Below are 24,920 nucleotides of genomic sequence, written 5' to 3'. Positions count from 1 at the left end.
ACCAGCATCACTTGTTTGAGTTACTTCTTGCTCAATGACATCAGTGTCGCTTGGATCTTCAGGTGTATCAACACTTGACCAAATATGTGCAGTTTGCTCCCCCATCTTTTGTTTTAAAACTTCTTCAATATTTTCCGAGTCTGGTAGTACTTTCTTTTCTGAGGACCACCATGAAGATGCTTCATCGAACACTACATCTCTTGAAGTGTAGCATCTTCCACTTGTTGGATCACAACATCTCCACCCTTTTCTTTGATTGTCGTATCCAACAAATATACACCTGACTGCTTTCTTGTCAAACTTGCTACGTAAATGACTAGGCACAAATACGTAGCAAACGCAGCCAAATACTCGGAAGTAGCTAACAGTAGGTTTCATGTTCCTTAGTGTCTCAAATGGTGAGATGAAACCTAACCTTGGTTGGGGAAGTTTATTGATCACATGGGCAGCAGTTTGCATTGCTTCAGCCCAAAATCTTCCTGGGACATTCTTCGCGTGTAGCATGCTTCGACAAATTTCTGCAAGATGTCGATTCTTTCTCTCAGCTACACCATTTTGTTGAGGTGTGTTGGCACATGTGAATTGATGACGTATACCACATTCTTTTAGATAGCGATTGAATTCTTCTAAGGTGTATTCTCCTCCATTGTCTGAGCGTAGACACCGAATCTTCTTTCTCACTTCTCCTTCGACCGTTGTCTTGAATTCTAGAAACTTTGAGAATGTTTCAGATTTTTCTTTCATGAAGAAAACCCACACATATCTCGAATAATCATCAATGAACGTCACCATGTACCGCATCCCGCTAACCGATGTCTGCTTGACTGGACCGAACACATCTGAGTGAATTAACTCTAGTGGCTTCTTTGCTCTAAAATTTGACTCCTTGTATGGTAATTGATGAGCTTTACCATACTGACATCCAGCACAAACAACATCTGTTTTAACTTCAAGTTGAGGTAAGCCATTGAGCATGGATTTCTCCATTATTACCTTCAACTTGTGATAACCAACATGTCCCAGCCGTGCATGCCATATATCTGCTGTCTCATTCTTACGAGTCTTATCTACATAGGCAGACTCTGCGGAGAGCACATAAACGGACTCCACTCTTCGTCCTTCCATTGTTGGCGTTTCTGATATTTTAAGATCTCGATAGACCTTCACATCTTGTGGGCCAAACAAGACGTAGTTGCCTGACGATGTTAGTTGCGATACTGACAACAAGTTCTTCTTCATACCTGGCACGTGATACACATTATGTAGTGACACCATGTCAGATTTATTACCAGGCATGATCATCGTTTTTCCAATCTGAGCAATTGGAAGTCGTGCATTGTTGGCTGTAAGTACCATGCGACTCCCTTTGTACTCCTTCACGTCTTGTAGTTTGTTCTGATCGCCAGTCATGTGATTGGAGCATCCTGAATCAATGATCCAGTCATTTTCATAGTTGATACGCTCTCCCATCATTGTCATGAGTGCCAACTCATTTTCTTCTATGGCACATAATGCCTCAGCATCCCATTCATCCTCTATTTCCTTTTTGGAAGTTACTACATTGCTTTCCACAGACTTTTTCTTTGACCAACAATCCTTGGACATGTGGCCCCACTTTCCACAGTTGTTGCAGTTGCCTTCGAACCTCCTCCCCCGAGAACTCTTATTGTCGGTCTTTTGAGATCTCCATGGTTGTGAGGTTCCTGGTTGACTCTTCCCTTTGTCAGCATTTTTGTATCCTTCTTTAGGAGGTGGCTTAAAATTCCTCCGACTTTTACTTGTGTAGAGTGCTTCTTCTTCACTCTTCAGCGTGATGCCTCCCATTTGCTTAGCCATAGCTTCTTGGCTAGCCAGCAAATTCTCAAACTCTACAAGTGATGGTTGAGCGGGCCATCCTTGTACAGCAGTAACAAAGCTTCTATATTCCGGCCTCAGTCCATGGATAATGATCCTCTTCATTCGAGCTTCTGCAATGACGGATTGCGGATCTAGTTCAGTAATCTCCCGACATATCGACTTGACCTTGTGGAAATATTGAGCAATCGTCATGTCACGTTGTGAGATTGATAATAGCTCGTTCTCCAAAAGTTGTAGTCTCGTATCATTCTTCTTTGAGAAAAGCGTCACAAACGTATCCCAAGCTTCTTTCGGGGTGTTCTCATCCCGAATATGCTCCAACATCTCTTCTTCGATTGTGGTCTTCAAGGCAAACATTGCTTTGCCTGCTTTGATTTTCCATTTACGTAAAGCACCATTAACGTCTTCCTCTGGTGGCGTAGTTTCGCTTCCACCAACGACCTCCCATAGATCTTGTCCTTGTAAGTAGGACTTCATACATGTTTCCCACGTTTTGTAGTTGTTGTTGTTGAGTTTCTTGATTCCTCCGACGACTTGGAGATCACCCATCGTGTTGGCAGTACCTCGGTAATACCAAACAAGCTAGTTTCGATACTAAACTTGCAGAGTCACAAACTACTCACGATACAACGAGAATCACTCGTTCTCACTATCAAGAAACCTTGCTCTGATACCAGATTGTTGAACACGACTCTTTTATATGGGAAACAACAAGACTTTTATTAAGACACTTAAGGAGAACTTACACTTTGTGAGACTACTACACACTTTGCTTTCTTTGAGGCTTTCTTGGATGGTTTGGAGCAAATGAGCTCCATACCTATTTATATGCCTCTTAGGAAGGTTCTAGATACTAGCATACATTTACTACATACTAGATAACTCTAGAACTATCTAACATACTCTACATGCTTCCATATGTTTCTAGAACGTTCTACCATGTTCTGGAGAGGTCTAGGTTGCTCCAGTGTCTTCTAGAATGATCCATATCCTTCCAGGGTCTTCCATGTCGTTCTAGAGTATTCTAGACTCTTCCGGTATATTCCAGAGTCTTCCATAGTCTTCCATAATGTTCTAGAATCTTCTAGAGCATTCTAGAACAAGCTAAAGTCTTCTAAATAATATTTGTTTTATTGGGCTAGTGATGATCTTTAACATGGTTGTCGTTGGCCTCACCAAGTATTTCCACAAACAAAACTCAATTGCAAATGCAAAATTCTCCAGAAGCTGAAGTCCATCATCGTTATAGGGGAACGCATTTGATCCACCATTGATCTCTAGTCATCCCAGAACTCTCTTCACAATTGCCGGTCAATTTTAAGTCAGCGGTTTAAAACGAAAGATGAAAGTGAAAAAAACCGGTTCTACAAAATCAGAAAGAGAAAGCCCTAAAATATACTTGGCGATTAAATAGTGTGGGGTATTCTATCGTCTTGTTGTAGGCGGTGGAGAGGGAAGCACCAGTGGGATTAGAAGAGGTGTACGAAGGCGGTGGAGATTAGAAGAGGTGTCATCTTGGCCGATTCGTAATCGATTGTCTGATAATCATCACTCAAAGGATGAGCAATAATGGACATTCAGTTCATGTAACTACGAAATCAAACCAATCATATTTTCAAAACCAATTCTTAGTATTTATTTGGTATCGATTGAAGTAGAAGGGAATGATTTCTTTGCTTCTTTAGGTTACGATCGGAGATAGAGAGAGTAAATGAAGAAGGACGGAAGTCAACATTAGGCGACGGGTGTTTGGGTGTAAGGATGATGTCAGCAAACAATCTAAGGGTTTAGAATATAAGATTGAAATGCAATCGATGGTTCTGATTTGTCAAATGCAAAATTAAAGTTTCTCTTTTAATAATATTTAGATATAGTAAAATTTTTAACGGTTTGTCTATTTTTTATTTTAAGGGCCCATTTTTTTCCTTTTCGCCTTGGGTCCACTATATCTTTGAACCGGCTCTGAGGCCGGGTCACATATCCATACAAGTAAAAAGTGCATGTGGTTATGCCGGGAACCTGGTTACTTAAGCAATAAGCATAATATATACAGCGGTTCTTTAAACTTGACCGGATACTCAAATTACAACATGCTTGAATATGTTCGCATCTGCTGGACCGCTTCTGTTTTTGTGAGTCTAAAGATATTTTAGAAAAGATGTTTGTTTAAGTGGTAAGATGTGATGGATCCATGATGTGTAAAGTACACTTTTTTTTAAGATATGGTTTTAGTGTATGCTTTTGGAAAAAGCATAATTTGAATATTACGTCTTCTGTGCATGGGAATGGCATATATCTATAAATCTTAACCTCATCAATAGTGTCTTCGTGAAGAAACAGTAATCATGAGTAAGCTATGGATGGGTGGGTTCTTTCTCCTCTTCACTTTTGCAACCACAAACCTCACTTCTGGTTGCTTCCAACACGAGAGGGCAGCTCTTCTTTGATTCAAACACAGCCTGTCGGACCGTTCTGGTCGACTATCATCTTGGAATGGAAACAACTGTTGCAACTGGCAAGGCGTTGACTGCAATAATGCAACAGGATATGTTACAAGGCTTGACCGCAGAACCATTTTTTCTGTGGAGATGTTAGAGGCGAACGTGTTGAATTCGTCTTTGGCCGAGTTGAGTCAGTTGAGTTATATGGATTTGAGTGGGAATTATTTTGGCGCCAGACCTATTCCTGACTTCATCGGATCGCTGACACAACTCAGGTATCTGAATCTTTCTTCGGCAGGCTTTTCAGGCATCATTCCTCAATCTATTGGAAATCTATCCAATTTGGTTGTGCTTGATATCAGTTACGGGTTCCTAGTTGTTGATGATTTCACATGGTTCTCGAGTCTTTTGTCACTCAAATCTCTTGATCTGAATCATGTGTGGATTGATAAACCTCCAAATTTACAGAAAGTGTTGTTGTCTATGATTTCTTCTTTACAAGAGTTGAGCTTGTCAGGTTGCCGTCTTTCTAATTCTCATTTCCATCGCATGCATCTTGAATTGAATATTACGACATTCCACCATTCAAACACTTTATTTTCAAGACAATTTGTTCCAAGGCGAGTTCCCTCTGTTTTTACGAAACTTGAGCTCTTTACAAGTTCTTGATCTCTCATTCAACCAACTGAATTCTTCGATCCCGTTCATGAACAATGTTCAAGATACCAGGTTCTGTCAGTTGAAGCGGTTGTATCTTTCGTACAATTCTATGGGAGGGAGGTTCACGGGGCCTTCAACCAATGTATCCGAATGTCCGCAAGTTGCTCTGGAGGCACTGAATCTATATATGGCAACAAATTAGTTGGTGAAATCCCCACATCACTGGGAAGACTTGCGGCCTTGAGAGAGTTGAATCTTGGATGGAACGAGTTAAAAGGTTCAATTCCGATGTCTATCAGAAATCTGCTGTTGTTACAAAAACTGGATTTACATTCAAACTTGTTAAATGGGAGGATCCCATTCTCCCTGGGACAACTTTCAAATCTAGAAATCTTGTCTCTCGCATTCAATTGGTTTCAGGGTATTATCACCGAAAAACATTTCACAAACACATCAATGCTAACAACCTTGGATGCACTCTCAAACTACAGGTTGAGCTTCAAGATTTCGCCCAATTGGAAGCCTCCTTTCCAAATATCAAGCCTTCGACTTGGATCTTGCAAAATTGAATCAGAATTTCCAGAATGGATTCGAGCACAAACAAGTCTTGAATATCTAGACCTTTCCAACCCTAGCATTTCTGGACCTCTTCCAGATTGGGTTGGCGATCTCCCTCTCCAGTACCTGGATCTCTCCAATAACTTTCTTAACGGTCCATGACAAACCTTGTATCCAACCACAGACCAAATTATTCCAGAGTGTTAGATATATTGCATCTTAAGAACAACCACTTCAACGGATCGATTCCAGATTCGATGTGTAATGTGACTTCATATATAATGGTTGTCAATCTTTCTAGAAATATGCTTTCTGGGACTCTTCCAGATTGCTTTGGAAATCTCCAAAACCTGAAGGTTCTGATAGTAAGTTCCAACCGGCTCTCGGGTGTCATTCCAAGCTCTCTCGGCAATCTTGGTTCATCGCTATGATGGTTAGCTCTAAACAACAATAGTTATAGACTCAGAATACGTATGAAGGGTTTTTCTTCTTATTATTCACATAACCAACAAGTACATATATAGGGTATACAATACAGGATAATTATCTACCTTCAAAACTAAGTATCGGATATACACCATACAAGATAACCACAAAACTAATTATTATCTAAAAAGACTCTTGACCACACTCCCCCTCAAGCTGATGAATGTATATCGATCATTCGAAGCTTGTCCAAAGAGTCGTTGAATATTCGCACACACACAGCCTTGGTTAACATGTCAGCTAACTGCTCATTTGAATTCACATACGGTAAACTAATCGTCTTTTTCTCAAGATGATCTTTAATGAAATGCCGGTCCAATTCAACATGTTTAGTCCGATCGTGTTGAACCGGATTACTCGCTATCTTCACAGCCGCTTGATTATCACAAAATAACTCCATAGTACCCTTCACATTTATGCCCAGATCCTTTAACACCCGTTTGACCCAAAGTAACTCGTATACACCGTGAACCATACCTCGAAACTCTGCCTCCGCACTCGAGCGCGACACAAACTTCTGTTTCTTACTACGCCACGTTACAAGATTACCACCAACAAATACAAAATAACCTGACGTGGACTTACCGTCAGACTTGTCTCCTGCCCAATCAGAATCCGTATACCCTTTAACTTCTACGCTTCCATTTCTGCCAAAGAACAAACCCTTACCCGGCGACGACTTCAAATAACGTAGAATCCGGAAAACAGCCTTCATGTGACTCTCACTAGGAGCATGCATAAAACGGCTTACAATGCTAACCGCATATGCAATATCCGGTCGTGTATGTGCAAGATAGATTAATTTTCCGACCAATTTTTGATACCTCTCTCTATTGGTTGGAACTTGACCTGTCGATTCTGTAAGCTTATGATTCACTTCTATAGGAGTATCAATCGGTTGACACTCCAACATTCCCGTTTCTGCAAGAAGGTCTAAAACATACTTTCGTTGACACATTACTATCCCATGCTTAGATCTAGCAACTTCAATTCCCAAGAAATACCGTAAGTCCCCGAGATCCTTCAATTCAAACTCGCGACTCAACAAACCTTGTAGTGTGTTAATCTCGTCTGGATCGTTACCCGTAACAACCATATCATCCACATACACGATTAGGGCTGTGACCTTATCACCGTAACTCTTCACAAACAAAGTGTGATCTGCGTCTGATTGTTTATACCCGATCTTTCTCATGAACTTTGAAAATCTTCCGAACCACGCCCTAGGGGATTGCTTCAGCCCATATAGTGCTTTGTTCAATTTACACACCTTGCCGCCATAATTCATTCCAGGAGGAGGATCCATAAACACTTCCTCTTCTAGATAACCATTGAGGAAAGCATTTTTCACGTCGAACTGCTTAAGTGGCCAGTCTTGATTTGCCGCAATTGACACAAGGACTCTAATAGTATTAATTTTAGCCACTGGTGCAAAGGTATCTTCATAATCAATACCGAACTTTTGCGTGTAACCCTTTGCAACTAACCTTGCTTTGTACCGAGCCACCTTTCCATTTGAATCGAGCTTCACAGTGAACACCCATCTACACCCTACGGTTTTCTTTCCAGTTGGGAGTAACACCTCTTCCCACGTTTGATTTCTTTTGAGAGCGTCAACCTCTTCAGACACCGCTTTTCTCCATTCAGGGTGTTTCATTGCGTCTTGTATGTTTTTCGGAATCACCACGGATGATAACTCTTCCACCATGCAACGTTGAGTGTCGGCTAGCTTGGCCGTCGAGACAAAGTTATTGATCGGATATCGAGACTTCGATGTTAGATCCGGTTGATATTGTTTACATGGTACCCCTCTATTACGTCTAACTGGATACCTAGACACAGGTGTCTCATGTTCCTGTTCACCCACAACTTCACCATACACGTTAGTGTTCTCATTAAAAAACATACCTTGCGACGTGTTTGGATCAGACTCGCTTGGATGAGGCTCGTTAACAGGCTCGCTTGGATCAGACTCGCTTGGTATCGGGCTCGTTGTACTATCTGTTGGTGTACTATCTGTTTGGGCTTCACTACCGTTTTGCCCATCTCCCCCTGAATCGGATCCGCCATTACCTATGTCGTTCGGCCCATTCTCGCTTAGTCCATCTTCATAAATCGCATTTCCGGATGGACCCAACTCATTGGGCTGTATATTTCCCTCATTAGATTTCTCCCCCTGAGGGAAATATTCAGGTGTAAAATATGGAATTTTTTCATGGAAGCTAACATCACGAGTAACATAAACCTTCCCACTTTTCGGATCAACACATCTGTACCCCTTCTTGTAATCAGCATATCCAATGAACATGCATTTTTTGGCCCGTGGTTCCAATTTTCCATCATTACTATGCACATAGGCCGAACACCCGAATACTCTTGGTTCGAGATTGGGTCCGATGATTAATTCCAGTTTTTCGTGTACTACTTGTAAAGGTGTTTTGAAATTGAGGACTCTTGAAGGAGTCCGATTCATTAGGTATGCCGCACTCCGCACAGCTTCTCCCCAATATTGACGGGGTACCTTCATGTCGAAAAGAGATGCTCTTACAATCTCGAGTATTTGTTTATTCCGTCTTTCCGCGAGCCCATTTTGTTGAGGAGTATTGGCGCATGATGTTTGATGTCGAATGGAGTTTGCCTTACAAAATGCCTCCATTTCCTGATTAACATACTCACCTCCATTATCGGATTGGAGCACTTTGATCTCACATTTAAATTGAGATTTAATTATCTGATATAGTTCCTTGAACACATGCGGTACTTCACTCTTGTTTTTCAATAACGACACCCAAATCATACGTGAGAATTCATCGATAAAAGTTACAAAATAACGATACCCACTTGGGGTTGCAATTTTAGCCGGACCCCAAACATCCGAGTGGATCTTCATGAATGGAATTGTTGTTTTGTTTTCACTGGGAAGATATGAGACTCTATGATGCTTAGCCAATTCACAAATATCACAACTAGAATCAAATGTTTTATTATTCAAAAATAATTCAGGTTTTAATCTTTTTAAATACCCAAACGACAAATGTCCTAATCTACGGTGCCATAACCACGCTAACTCGTTTCTTCCTTCTACGTTATACGCCTCCGCTAATCTTTCTTCTTCGAGATAGTACAACCTGCCCCTCCTAGTACCATAGCCAAGAATCTGATCCGTCGCGATATCCTGAAAGAAACATTTATTTGGCCAAAACGAGACATAACAATTGAGTTGGTCAATAACTTGGCTAACAAATAACAAACTTGAAGATAAGGATGGGACAGCAAGGATTGATTCAAGATTCATTGATTCCGAAATTTTTGCTGAACCTTCGGAAATTACGTCAGCCGATCCTCCGTTTGCCGTTTTAATTAAACTTTGTGTTGGTTGGGTTTTAATTTCCAATATAGAAGGATCGTTTGTCATGTGATCCGTAGCGCCGGAATCAATGACCCATTCATGACTAAAAAATCGGGATATAGTAGGCTTACCGTGATCACTAAATGACTCGGTATGTGCCGCAACCGGAGTCCCATCATCACCTTTTGTTGTAGCCATGGATGTCTGTCCCACCTTCCTTCGTGGCCTCTTTGAGAAGTCCCACCATTCGGGGTACCCAACTAGTTCATAGCACCTTTGTTTTGAGTGTCCCTCTTCACCACAGTGGGTACACACAAAATTATTCTTCTTATTGTTGGAACTCTTCTCCTTTTTTTTCTCCTTCACGGTGCGACTCCGAGTAGCCAAGTTCACGACACTGTCGGTCTCGCGTTTCACGTCCTCCATTGTAGATCGTTGTTGCTGATCTTTGCGAACGAAAGCATAGCAAGCTTCTAGGTCCATTGGAGGGTCCTTACGCAAGATCTCTCCCCTCGCTTGATTGAATTCAGCGTCCAATCCCGCGAGGAAGATGTGCACTCGGAGTCGTCCCAAGATTTTTTTCAAGGATACGATCTTATCAACTTCATCTTCATGACCCATTAGTCGGGTATCAATCTCCTGAAAAATTCCAACCAGTTCGTTATAGTATGCTGCGAGTGGCCGTCCATTTTGCTTCGTGCTGAACGATCTCCGATTTAACTCGAACAACTGCGTTTCATCCGTTCCATTGTAGAAGGTTTTCGCCACGGCGTCCCAGATTTCTTTTGCCGTCTTCAACCGGATAAACGTCGAGATCAAGGTTGGACTCATGGAATCGATGAGCCAACTCTTGACTCGATTATTATCCATTAGCCAGGTTTCGATCTGTTTCGCGCCGGATTCAGGTTTCTTGGAGGTTCCCGTCAAGAACCCAAGTTTGTTTCGAGCGCCAATCCTCATCTCCATCAGTTGGGACCACAACTGATAATTGGTTTCGTCCAGAATGATCCCCGTCGGAAAAGGAGCATCTTGGACGATGAGACGAGGTTCTTGAGGAGCGGTGGTATCCTTATCAGTCATTGCGATTCGAGGTTATTCGTGCTTCGATTTGTTTTTGATGTGGGTTTCAAACGGTATGCTCTGATACCATATAGACTCAGAATACGTATGAAGGGTTTTTCTTCTTATTATTCACATAACCAACAAGTACATATATAGGGTATACAATACAGGATAATTATCTACCTTCAAAACTAAGTATCGGATATACACCATACAAGATAACCACAAAACTAATTATTATCTAAAAAGACTCTTGACCACAATAGTTTCCATGGCGAACTTCCTAAAACTCTAGCAAATTGCACAAGGTTAGCTTTGTTGAATTTGGGTGAAAACCGATTCTTTGGAAACATACCAAAATGGATTGGTGAAAATATTACGTTTCTGAACATCCTTAGGCTACATAAAAACAGCTTCACAGGTCCAGTTCCTGTAGAGTTGTGTGAATGCTCTAAACTCCAAATCATGGATCTTGGAGAGAACAAATTAACAGGAACCATCCCTCGCTGTTTCCAAAACTTCAGTGCAATGACCGGAGGGAAAACCCGTTTAATGAGCTCAGAAAACTACAATCTTTTTACAATCAAATTTGAGCAGAGTTTGAGCCTGGTAATGAAAGGAGTCTTGCTCGAGTATACAGAGAACTTGAGATATGTTGTCAACTTAGACCATTATAGCAATAAACTGGTGGGGGAAATACCAAAGGAGTTGGTACTTCTTTCAGGATTGCTTGGTCTTAACTTGTCTAAGAATCACCTCACAGGTCGTATTCCAGATAGAATTGGTGATATGAATTCGTTAGAGTCTCTTGATCTTTCTATAAACCATCTATCAGGGATAATACCCCAAAGTCTGTCGGCATTGACATTTCTTAGCCATCTGAATTTGTCACACAATAATTTATCAGGAAAAATTCCAACAGGAAGTCAGCTCCAGACGCTCACTGATCCATCCATATATGCTGCCAATAATGAGCTTTGTAGTAGTCCGTTGCCAATCAATTGCAACCATGATGAAGTCCCAGAAACTGGAAGAAATGCTGAAGAAGATGAAGACGATGATGGTGATGAGAAGATATGGATTTATGGTGCAACATGCGGTTTCACAACCGGGTTTATGGGAATTGTTGGAATTCTGGTGCTTAAGAATAGATGGAGACTCGTTTTCTTCAATTTTGTGGAATATTACATCGGCAAGAAACTGTGAAACTTAAAAGCAAATTACAATGCTTGATCAAACATTCAGATTTCGTCTGAAAGTTCATGGACCGATGGGACCTAGCTTATGAAGCACGTAAGTTTTTTTGTTTTTATTTTGTGGAAATGTTAAATGCTTTTAATTTGGTGTCAAATTTGCCTAAGGTTTTTTTTTTTTTTTTTTTTTTTTTTTTTTTTTTTTTTTTTTTTTTTGTGAAAATGTTAAATGCTTTTTAGTTTTTATGTAAGTTTGCCTAATAAAAAGGTTATGTTTAGTTTAGTTCCGTTACAAAAGAAATTTAGGCAATTTTCTTGACTTTTTTTTACTTTTCCCATAAATTTCCTACCGACATGTTTGTAACAACTTTCCGACGAACATCATTTAGTGATAGATTCTTGAACCAATTTTTTGATAACTTCTGTCATTACTTAGGCCCTAAATAATGCAGATTTAAAAGAAAACAATTAAAATCCAAATTTAAAAAATAAAAATAAAAAATCTAAATAAAGTCGACATGTTTGACAAATTTAGACATTAATCAGGTGTTGAATAATGCAGATTTAAAAGAAAACATTTAAAATACTAATTAAAAAAAATCTAATACAAAAGTTGGCTTGTCATCACAATTGTGCATCTGAGTTTCCACAACAATATGTCAATACCCAACAAAATTACAACTAAAGCCCAAATCCGTCCATAGATCTTGCATAAGCCACTATTGAACATCATTCATTTGTTTTGATCATTGCATTGTGTGTTTATCGCTCTTTTCACTTGACATTGATGGCCCATATACCATATACATAATTCAAATATATATATATATATATATATATATATATATATATATATATATATATATATATATATATATATATATATATATATATATATATTTATGTTTTGTTAGTAGACCATGTTTGGAAAAGTTAGAAGTCCACCGTCACTATGAAAGTATCTTATCGCTTCTAAAGCACCTTATCTTAAAAAAATAATAATAAAATAAAATAAAAAAGCATACCATATATCAAACACACATTCACATGTTAGAAACATTTTTTCTTATGAAATAGGGTTAACAGGCTAACAAAACCAATAGCGGTAGGAAATAATATCTGAGCATTTTCTCGTAGTCTAACAGAATCAAATATTGTTATTCTCCTTGAAATTATAGATGAAATTAGAAGTAGATTAGAAGTAAATCAGATTTGTTGTTTTATGAAAAAATTGTTGTAATATAACAAATTAGTAATAACTAGTAATTAACAACCAACAATTCTTAATTAGCAAATCCTAATAAACATATGAGAAAATGACTAATCTACTCAATTTTCTTAATGACTTCTCGTTTTATTAACCAAAAATTAAGAAATAGCCCACAATGGCCATCAAAACCGTATGTTTTACAAATTGCCTACTCTTTCACCTCTTACTTCTGCGATGTATGCTTCATATAAAGTATACTTTTTTAAAAGAAAAGATGTTTCTATTTGCGATAAGGTTTAATGGAAGTATGTATAGAGTCTAATCATAGATTGTTACTTCACCTCTTACTTCTGCGATGTATGCTTCATATAAAGACTTTTTTAAAAGAAAAGATGTTTCTAATGCAATAAGGTTTAATGGAAGTATGTATAGAGTCTAATCATAGATTGTTAATACTTAATAACAATAAATTTATGTATCATGATTTGTTGGTCAATAATTATTAATTAATACTACTAGCCGGTACATAAACCTTTTTTTTATACCGTCAAAAAGGCAGTTGGTTCGTACACATTATTTTTTCTCCGTACACAACAATTTGTGTTTTAAAATTTAGTATTGTGCAACTCTATAATGCAAAAATTATTATGTATGACAAAAAATTGTTATGTACGAATCACTTCCCCAGTCAAAATAATTAAATGGTATGAGTATTTAACTCCACCAACAAATATCACATCAAAAATACATTTATTTAATGGTGTGGTTATAAAACCGCACCAAAAAACAAATGGTTTTTTCCATAAAAAAGGATGAGAACAACATTATTAAATGCTAGAACCACGATGTTAAATCATAAAAAAGGAACCGCACCTACAAGTTTATTTCATAAACCATCTACAAGTTTTTTCCATACGTCAAGAAGAAGCCTTCAATTATAAAGTTAGTAAGTAGTTGATGATCAATTTTAATGAACTTTGTTATCATACATGAGCTTATATTATTCATGTCGAAAGGAACACCTTGATCAACTCCAAGAATAGCACCACCATTTCCCAAATAAACCATCATAAATTACAATACAAAAAAACAAAACAACAAAACTAACCCATGAGTCTTAAAAGATATAAAGGCATAATACATGCAGTGAGCAATATTCAAATTATTTTACAAAAATACCTTTGTTTTCTAACCTTTTCATCCTTGTATCTATATTCATATGGATATAGTTGTTATTTCTATGCCATGTTTCTGAATCAAAAATCTGCAAAATAGTTAGAAATAAACGAGGTGACTGAGGATGAAATTGGACTCGATTTTCTTAAACAAATTCGTCGTCTGTTCCCGCGGTACAACAACCAAAACAATGTGTACTGTTGGATATAGGTCCTACTTGCCTTGCCTGAAGAAATCGTTTGAAATAGTTGCAGAGAAGGGAAGAATATGAGCATGTTTACCTATATTGAGTGAGGCAGTGGAGGTATACTTTTATATTAGTTTATGTAAAAGTAAGAAATTAGTTAGTCATTAAGGAATTAATTGGGCCAATAAATACACACACATGCACCTGGATAGGTAGTTGGAGTAAAATCATATATAGAACCTTGTAAGCCTATAATTTATTCAAGCTAATAAATTCACTTGAGTATGTTTCTATGGGACTCATTCCTACACCCACCTCACTTGCTAACTTCTTTTCTCAAATACCAATATTTGAGTATCAATATCGCATTCACGTATACTCCATTTTGGACATACGATATATCGTTTCGAATGTCTCACGGAGGAGTACACAAACCAACTTAGAGTTAATTATATATACAACATATGTATATATTTATATCTGTCCAGATGTAGTAAAAATATAAATACGTATACTAAAATTTCCAACAATAATATGTACACACGCATATGTAATTAGATATATGAAAGCTGTGTTAGAAGGAAATTAGGAAATTAAAGGTTTAAGAAATACACACTTATCACCTTTTGAAGATATTCAAATTTTTTGATATAGACATGTTCAGATCCGTCATCACCCTTTTATATAGCTACACGTTAGGATCTTGTAGACTATTTGAGATGATTTCCACCTCTGAATCTATAGCAACACTTGAGTAGAAACTTAAAAGCTAAATCACAAAATAATATTATCAAAATGTATGAAATCTAAATAACACAAATTTTATTAATGAGTACCAAAACAAAAGGAAAAACTTGCCTTGACATGATTGTCGTAGATACAATACTCGAGGGTATTTCATTTTTCTTTAGTTTTCTCCACCTTTATATCTTCCTTTGTAAACATATGTGCTCACCTTTGAGTTTCACATGCTTCTTCGTTTCTCTGCCCATACCCTTTTTGCTTCCACACCCAAACTTAATAATTCAGAGTAACGTATACATTAAGAAATTTAATGAATCAAATTTGATAAACCAGACACGTACCTAAGAGTCTTGACGATGGCTTGATGGCGTTGGGAGAAGATGATTATAGTCGAGGTCGGCGCCTCAAATAGAAATCAAAATTCATCATGTTGTTGACGTGAAGTTGAGTACCTAAATCCGTGAATCGGTAATGACGAAGGTGGGGTCGACCGAAATCGGAAATGATGGGTATGAGCATGATAGGACTTAGCAATAGTGGTGAGGATCGACGACATGAGTTAGCGATGTTGGGGTGTTATTACCAAATGAAATTAGGTTAAGAAAATATATATTGGAAGAGAGATGCAACATGCAGGGGATGGAATTTTGGAAGGAGCATCGCCCGAGAACCAAAAAATCTAAACCCACATATAAATGTTATCAACGCAGTTATAAGAAAACCACACCAACAAATTATTTAGATAGTGTCATTTCATGGTTTATTGATGCAAAAATACTTTATGAGTGTTTTAATAATGCGTTTTTGGACTTTCGTTGCAGCAAAAATAGAAACCCATCGCTCCATTAAATATGTTTTGTACCAGTATAATTAGCTATACTATGACCTGCTTGAATATTGTTCCCATCCACTACTGTTTTGTAAGTCAGCTCTTATAATTATTTTAGGAAAAAAGCAAAATTTGAAAATTATGTCTTCTGTGCACTGAAAAGACATATATATATATATATATATATATATATATATATATATATATATATATATATATATATATATATATATATATATATATATATTGTAAATGTTAGCCTTATTTATGAACATAAGTATCAAATTTTTATAGAATTCACAATAAAAGTTTATATTTTATAAAAACTAAATTCCTAAATATTATATTTATAAAAAAGATACAAGAAAAATGTAAAATATGATCCCCCTCCCCTCTTCCTCAAATATCAGACCCCTCTCTCTCTCTCTCCTCATTTTTCCTCCCAAAGTCAATCATTTTGGTCACTTCCGCACTCTTCACCATCCTGACTTCTCTTTCCAAAAGCTTCTAACATCTCTCTAGAAATGACGAACTTAGAAACCAAATATGTAGGAGAGATTTAGCCATTCGATTCTTCATACGTGTACATATATTATTGTATTTTGGTGGCCGATTTTGGTGGAGTGAAACCCTAAATAGATGACGAGAGAAATTACGTATACATAGAGACAAAATCTCTCTTTTCTTTCTTTTTAAAATCCCCCTTCGTTACCTCTATGAATTATTCCCCAAAACCTCGAATTTCTAGCTAAATATCCCTCATTTTACTAAAGAATCTTCATCATTTGAAGTTGATATTCAAGGTAAAGTCAATTTCCTTATATTTTCTTTACTTTTCATTAAAAAATGTCATTTTTTCTTGCATTTTTCTCCCATTCTACACCATTCTTTATGAACATTCATATGCATGTTCATGCATGTCGAATTTGATGATAATGGTGGTAGGACTTCACCCAAAAACATCATGCATGGCAAAATGGTAAAGTCCCATGATCCAAAACCTAAGTCAAAATCAAAATAACATATTTTCTACTAGTTTTGGTGGAAAATCACCACTTGCACCATGTATTTTCTTTTAAAAACGATTTTTGAACATTTCAATTCCATGCATAACCTTTAAATCAACATGCATGTGATGACCTTCAAGTTTAGATGCTAGATGATCAAAGTATGTTGTTAAAAAGCTTTCAAATATGTTCATAAAGGATTTATTCACAAACACATACCTAAAACTTCTTTTTTGTCCAAATACGATTTTTTTCCAAAATCGCAACAAGAAAATGAGAAGTTCTGGAAATTTTTAGAAAATAACTTACTTTTCTCAAATTATTATAATTATGGCAATAAAATAGCTCAATAATTCATATAAAATACTTTTTGCAGAGAAATACATAAAAAAATATAGTTGTGAATACCCAAAACCATATTTGATATATTTGGTATCTTCTGGACATCATAAAGACTCCATGCAAAAATTGCATATTTTTCCATGACAATTTCTTATTTTTTCAGATTTAATGAAAATTTAAAGGGTTAAATTGATGAAAAATAGCCACACTTATCCAAAAATTATAACATGTCATCTGGAAATCTTATATTACATATTATTTGTAAATAAAAGGTTTAGTGAATTTTTCTTAATGTTTATTAATTTTTCATGAATGAATACTTATTTATGAGAATAAATCAAGGGAAAAAAGTTAACCTTTTCTACAAACCACAATAAATTATTATAACATCTTGTATTACATTTTAACCACAACTAAAATGTTTGGGCAATTTTCTAAACCATTTCATATTTATTTCCAATTTTGCTAGAATAAATACACAAAAATCATAAAATTAGGTAAAAACTTTAACAACTAGTTTCGATATTTTTCACAGTTTGTATGAATTAAATAACTTTTGTACCAAAATTTTCAATAATTATCAAATCTGTTTACTATTTATGCTATTTTTCTTACAATTAATACACATAAATCATGAAAACTGAACTCTACTATATGAAAACCACATTCCAAGAATTTGTGAGGATTCAAGTGTTTAAACATGAGAAATATATATATATATATATATATATATATATATATATATATATATATATATATATATATATATATACATATCTAAAATTCATGAAACATTTTCTGAAAGTCTTTGACTACAATCGGAAAAGATGTATCATCTATAAAATTCATGAAATTTTAAAATTTTTAAACATTCCAAAACCATCCATTGTTTACAAATTGTTTTTAAAATAGTTTAACTCATAGACAACTCAGAAATCATAACATAAAATATGAGGAGGTGCACGATCAAGCATTCGCCTTCCCGTAATCATCTGAAGTACCTGAAACATAACAAAAAACTGTAAGCCCAAAGCTTAGCGAGTCTTGACCAAAATACCGCACAACCTAAACTAATAACAACATTCATAATGAGCCTTTAGTCTAAATGGACCGCCTCGCAGACCTTTAATCTATCTAGACCACGTTGGGTATCTTAGCCTACAACACAAAGCAGGCCCGCCTCATCGCAACCATACACACATATGTCGACATATAAATAGAAATTAAGCACATAACCAGTCTGAAGACCGTCCAACCAATCTACATATCACTAAGCATAGCAACACCCTATTACCAAGATACCTATCTAACATATCATAACCACAAAGAAACATCCTATCTACTAGGATACTAATCTGACAGATCATAATAGCAATAAAGTAGGATAACGATCCAAAGGGCCGGACTTGGTGCCTTCGACCCTTGAGTATAGTGAGGAAAAATCACATCACAAGTAGTGTTGAACTGGTAAGATCAAATCCTAACTCGTAACCCAAACACAAATGCCTACAACCACCTTGTGACTAACTTTAGTAAAATACCGAAATACCCAAAATACCCTTCAAGTCAAACTTGGTCAACCATGGTCAAAGTCAAAGTCAATAGTCAAGGTCAATAGTCCATGTTGACCCAACTCATCTAATGCATCTACTGTAACACCCGTCAAAATTAGATCAATAACAATCACATGTGATTATGCCAATCATGTAATGTGATTTTTTTTAAAATAGTAATGTGATAAACTTACTATGTAATTCATGTTAAAGTATGAACTTTCATGATACAACTCAAAATATACGTTCATACGATTCCAAAAATATAGAGAACGTCTAAATCTGGCTTCGCGTGAAGAAGTTATGATAAACCGAACACTATAAAATCTTTATAAAAAGAGGAATTCAAAAAAGGCTTAGCTTTAGATATTTTAATGTATTAGATAGTCGTAATACTTGGAATTACCTACGCTTGCATATAAAGAACGCCGAAAACGGAGTTCGTATGCAAAAGTTATGGCCTTCCGAAGATGTCGCTGTCAGAAACCCTAATTTAACTGAACTCACGACATGAGCATAAAAACTCACGACGTGAGGAGTCAAACTGCCATATTTCAGATCTAGAAGGTGTGATGAGGCTGTGGGGGGATAAGATCTAAACTCACGACATGAACAAGGAATTTTTCACTTCGTGAGGAGTCATTTTGCCACCTTCGGAAGCTAGAAGACGAATGACAAGTCTACGAAGAGATAAGATCCAAACTCATGACGTGAACAATGAGTTTTTCACGTCGTGAGGGCCAAAATCTTACTATAGATAGCAAGATCGACCCCAGCCATTCTTACACCTGATCTCCTTCCTCCTGTCTCCTTTGCTAAAGCCCTCTTTCATCCCAAACCCCGACGACCTCATACCGCTGATCGTTTCTGCTTAGATTACATAAAATCACGCTACTAAGGTGAGTTTCATGGCCCCACTTTCTAATATTTTGGGGGAAAACACATGCTAAATATTATATATATGTTATTATTATGTCTATATGATAGTATATATCAGTATCAATGTAGATAGTTATAATAACCGGGATATAGTTATTTCGTATTTGAAAGTATACAACTATTGTAAAGTTGTTAGCATGTTATTGTCATACTAATGTAGATCTTGAGTTATACTTAGGATTCTATATATATGTTTTGTGTGATATAGTTCCGAAGTTATATTCGGAAGTTCTATATGTTAATTTATAAAGTATGTTGTTATTATTGATTTTATGTCAAGATAAAACTTGATATGCTATATGTTGTTATTGTTAGTTTTATGACAAGATAAAACTTGGTATGTTATATGTTGTTGTTGTTATTGGTTTTATGTCAAGATAAAACCTGGTTTTACTTCAAGTTATAGCTGTTATACTGCCTAAATGTTATTAAGTTAGGAGTATTGTTTAAAAGCATAGTCTAGTAACTTAGGGTTTTAGACACGAAAATGTTTTTGTTGTTAGAGATATACGAAGCCATCAAAGTCTACATGAGCTACCTCATTGATCAATTAAGATTGGGGATCTTAGTGGAAGTCCTATGACATGTAACCGTTAATCCCGTGTGAGCGAGGAAGTCGTGTATGAATAAGATATGGGTTGACGACCCCACTCGTGGTTATTAATTACAACCCAAGACAAGTGAGTGACGATTTGTTCCTTTTATTTTTATTCTGGCGTCGATGAAGCGTGCGGTGTTGTTCTCATGGTAAATCATGAGTGTATTGTTCTCATGGTAAATCATGAGTGTATTGTTTCTCATGGTAAATAATGAGTGTATTATTTTGTCAGAGGTTTTGTTGTCAAGCAGCAGTTACGGACTCATGGTAGCATGTTGTTAGAAGCATTATACTTTGTTGTTATACAAGTAGTAATGTTAAGTATAAGTTTCCCCCTACTTATACCGTAGGTACTTCTTATATTAAGTTGACCACTATCCCTATCCTACTTACTCGTGTAGAATTGAAATAGATTTATACGTAGCGGTTTTACTCGTATAGAGTTGAAATAAGATTTATACGTAGCAACTTTTGTTTGTATGGAATTATAAACCCTTATATTTATAGTATATGAGACTTATAGGTATATACTTATTTGGTAAGTAAAATTTTATACCTAGGATATATATACTAAACATTGGAGAGTCAAAATAATACTTTCAAAACTATACTTTTGAACTTGGAGAATGTGTTATTTTTATATGGAGTCAAAACCTGTGAACTCACCAACTTTATGTTGATGTATTTTTAAATGTATGTGTTTTCAGGAAGTTGATAACTATGATATGAGAAATGACGTTACACTGCCCGGTGTTTCTGCCGACGGATGGGGTGTGACATCTACTAACTTGTCGAGTTCCTTCATAACTTAAAGAATTGTGAAACACTCGAGTCATCTCACCGAGTCATCAAGACAACTCATCGACTTAGTACAATGTACAGAAGATCGGAGAAACCCCGAGCCAACTCACCGATGTGGCAAGGGAACTCATTGAGTTTTCCTGTCTTATCTCATTTAGCCACTTTTAAGCGACTCTAAAGCCGCACACTATAGATCTGGCCCCCTAGGGTTAAGATAATACGTAAAGTTGCTAACTTTACATCTATGCAAGGCATCAACGGGTAAAACACTCAAGTTAAGCTTATTATAGGACTTAGGGCATGAAAGAGGGCCAAAACTTGATAAAGTTGGCAACTTTAAGTCCATGGATGTAAGAACAGGTTATTTCGAGTCAATAAAAATAAAATAGGTCAAACCAAAAGTCAAAGAAAGTCAAATAAAAGTTAATTGTGCCAACAAAAATCAATAAATAAAAATTAAATCCAATAAATAATGAAATACACCCACTTTAAGGGTTTTCGGTTTTGGGAATCAAAAACAAACAAAACCCGAAATCCCTTTTGTGGAGCAATTAGGACCGAAAAGCACATGGACCGAAAACCACCCCACCGAGAACCCTTGCCACCGAGAACCTTTGTGACCGGGATACCTTGCTACCTAGGACCATTAGCCGAGGACCCACCTAGACCGAGAACCCTTCCCAATGCAAACATCACATCAATTTTTCCACCATATATATATGTACAACCGAAAACTCCCCCCATTTCTCTCATTTACGTCCCAAAACTCTCCATATTTTCTCTCAAAACTCATACTGCATTTTACAATCTTCAAACCATATTAAAGAACAGCTTCATATCTTCAATAGTTTCCTAGAACATCTTCAACACATTTCCAGGCAAAATCAAATCCTTCAATTAATTCTTAGGAATGAGTTGGTAGGTTTCCTTATATCACTTAGTGTTTATATAACACTTTAATTGATATTTATCTAATTTATACACGGTATCATGTGCTAAAACAAATTAGGATACGACTATATATATGTGTTCTAAATTGAAGAACATCCCTACAACTTCGTTATCCAAGCAAAAAACTCACCCGAGGTGAGTTCATACCCCTACAGTTTTTATGATTTTTCCATGTTTTTAGGGGGGCAGGGGGGAGGAGGGTTACAAGTAAAACACAAGAAAACTTGTGGTAAAATAGGAACCGTTGCATTTCAATTTTTACAAAATGTAAATATACATATAGATACACATTTTATTACAATAAAACCTTAACCCTTTTGTAACATATCGAGCAAAAAGGGTATAATTTTATAAAAGAACATATATAATTATTTCATTTCATTTTTATTATCATGGAAAATTTGATAATAGCTTACAAAAGGTTTACTATTTCAACGAAACATTTATATAAACTATAATAGGTATAGTTTATGGAACATACATATTAATTTACACTTTTGGGGGATCAAAAAATAATTATTCAAATGAATAATTATTTTTACACACTATGAAGAGGTAATACATACAAATATTATAAGAAAAAAGGATTTCATTACACTATGCGTAAACCGTTAATATAGCTTTGTGAGACACTATCTTCGAAGTACTTACCTAAGTACCGATAAAAGTCTTGTATTATAACCAGAGTCTCCTAGAGGGAGAGAGTGACACTTGTGTATAGATCTATACGGGACTGACAATCTTGCACCTAAACTGATAGCTATAGTTAGACCGGCAGGTCTAGGGTGACAACTGTCGTACCATTCTGACACCTGAAGAACGTTGTAACAGGCCATTACTCATTAAATATGGTTATAATAAATCACAATTGGGTATTAACAATACGTTTGGTTTATATAGATACCTCCAAATGGTTTTATTTAGATAAAACTACGCCACACTACTATCCAATACAATACCATTTACATTTTTGGTAACATGTATTCAAATGATTATATTCAAATAACTCTAGACTATGTTATTTTACAGTACAACTGTCAGTTCCAGATATATACATTAAAAGGATTTATACAGATACAATTACAGAACATCATTTTACAGTACAATATAGTCTACATTTCTGGAATCATACACTCAAATGGTTTTATATACGTATAAGACTATATATTACTATTTTAAGTATGGAAAATACTTGTACATTCCGGTCTTGGAACACTTAAGACTACATTACATATAAAAGAAAATATTGGATTTTATGAAAAAAAAACACATTATCATTTTCAAGGAACATAGACACATATTTCTCATACAAAATGCTTATGAACTCACCAACTTAATTGTTGAAACTTTCAAAAACTACTTGTATTCTCAGGGAATCACTAAGATAGGTAACAAGAAGCTTTTAGAAGATGAGATGTTAAGACGTTAGTCAAGTCTTATATCATCATATTGAAATTGATTTTTGAAACATGAAATACATACAAACCATGTAAGGATGTAAATTAAATTTATGATGGTTGTGTTTTCTTTGATCTCTATTATGCAATTGTTATGCTACTGTACATGACGTCATCTGCCCCTGGATGTTTCTGCCGTCTCAGCGGTTCGGGGTGTGACAATGGAGGCCATGAGATGTCCAGATCTGAAACCATAGCCTCAGAACAAGCTCAACTCCAAGAATGGTCCCAAAATAAGATAATAATGGCCATAACTTTCAAAATAAGAGATCTAACAAAAGGATGATCAAGGTATCGACTTTATACTTCCAAATGGCTGCAACAAAACTGAAAATTTTGGATCTAAAGCTTCTCTCTTTAGCTATGCACCACCAACTTCAACTTCTTAAATAAAAACACCAAAGAGCACTCTATAAACTCTCACACACTCAAAATGGTAGATGAGGCATAATTTAGGTTTTTCTCTAGGCTAAAAGGATGATGAGGGAGGCTAATAATGAGAGTTATGACCTTTTAATAAGGTGAAAACCCTAAAAATTAGGGTTTTCATGTTCATCCTTCAACTTGTCGAGTTGGGGCCTTCCAACTCGTCCAATAGACCCTGAATGATATGCGGCCAACAAAACACTACACGACAAGTTGGAGCCCTCCAACTCGTCCATTTTCCCTGAAAATATGAATATATAACCTTAAACTCATACCTGAAGATTAGGATGTAACAACATAAATAAAAAGTTTTGTGATTTTTAATTACAATTTTCTATTTAATTATAATTTCTTGGTTTAAAACATAATTAAATTATAAAAACCAAGTTTTATTGATCAAAAGTTGCATTTAATAGTTTTCCTAGTTTAGAAACATTGTGAAATAGTTACAAACAATTTCTAAGAAATTTTCATGAACACGTACTATATTTTTCATGATTTTATGATTATTAAAGGAGTTAAAATGGTGAAAAATAGATAGACAAATCAAAATTCAAGAAAATTTATCTTAAGATCTTTGACTTCACTTGAATCATAAATACAAAGTTTGGGAAATTTTGGAACTAAATTGATTTAGTTTTTGAATATTTTATCATTGGAACACCTCCTAAAATGTTAAATTTTAACATTTCAATAATGGGAATTTCCACTTGAATTTGTGATATAACAAATTGATTCATAGAAATCTAAATATCACAAAAAATGTTCGTAACTTATCAATATCAAAATATTGACACAATATTGGCATAATTCTATTGTAGTAGTAAGAATACTTGTGTTAGATTTTCGACTAGAGACTTACTAGTATGTAACATTATCATATGGAATCGGTAGTAGGATGTGAGGGAAGTTAGATCAAGGCATCACAAATACCTTCACGCATCATTGTGAGTATTCACGCCTCCCCCTATTTTCGGTTTTTAAATGTTTTGGGGTGGAAAAGCATGTCGTTTACTCAATTATGTTTGTTGTACCTATTTTCAATTGTATAAAAAGTGATTTTCTATGCATGTGTATGCTATTGTTAATTCAAG

At 35.9% G+C, this 24,920-nt stretch overlaps 1 protein-coding gene across 1 annotated transcript; it reads left to right on the top strand.

Annotated features, from left to right (window-relative positions):
* The first annotated feature begins 4,205 nt into the window (after positions 1–4,205).
* Positions 4,206–11,619, top strand: LOC145050190 (receptor-like protein EIX2). Its single transcript, XM_078998479.1, has 5 exons — positions 4,206–4,918; positions 5,021–5,638; positions 5,701–5,933; positions 9,261–9,355; positions 10,663–11,619. The coding sequence occupies exons 1-5, from the start codon at positions 4,446–4,448 to the stop codon at positions 11,617–11,619; spliced, it is 2,376 nt and encodes a 791-aa protein (XP_078854605.1). The 5' UTR covers positions 4,206–4,445.
* The last annotated feature ends 13,301 nt before the right edge of the window (positions 11,620–24,920 follow it).

Source organism: Lactuca serriola, chromosome 5 (assembly GCF_051521515.1).
Source record: "Lactuca serriola cultivar US96UC23 chromosome 5, Lser_US96UC23_V15, whole genome shotgun sequence".
NCBI classification, from domain to species: Eukaryota; Viridiplantae; Streptophyta; class Magnoliopsida; order Asterales; family Asteraceae; genus Lactuca; species Lactuca serriola.
Note: the sequence above shows the minus strand (reverse complement) of the source record. Positions and strands in the feature narration are given on the sequence as shown.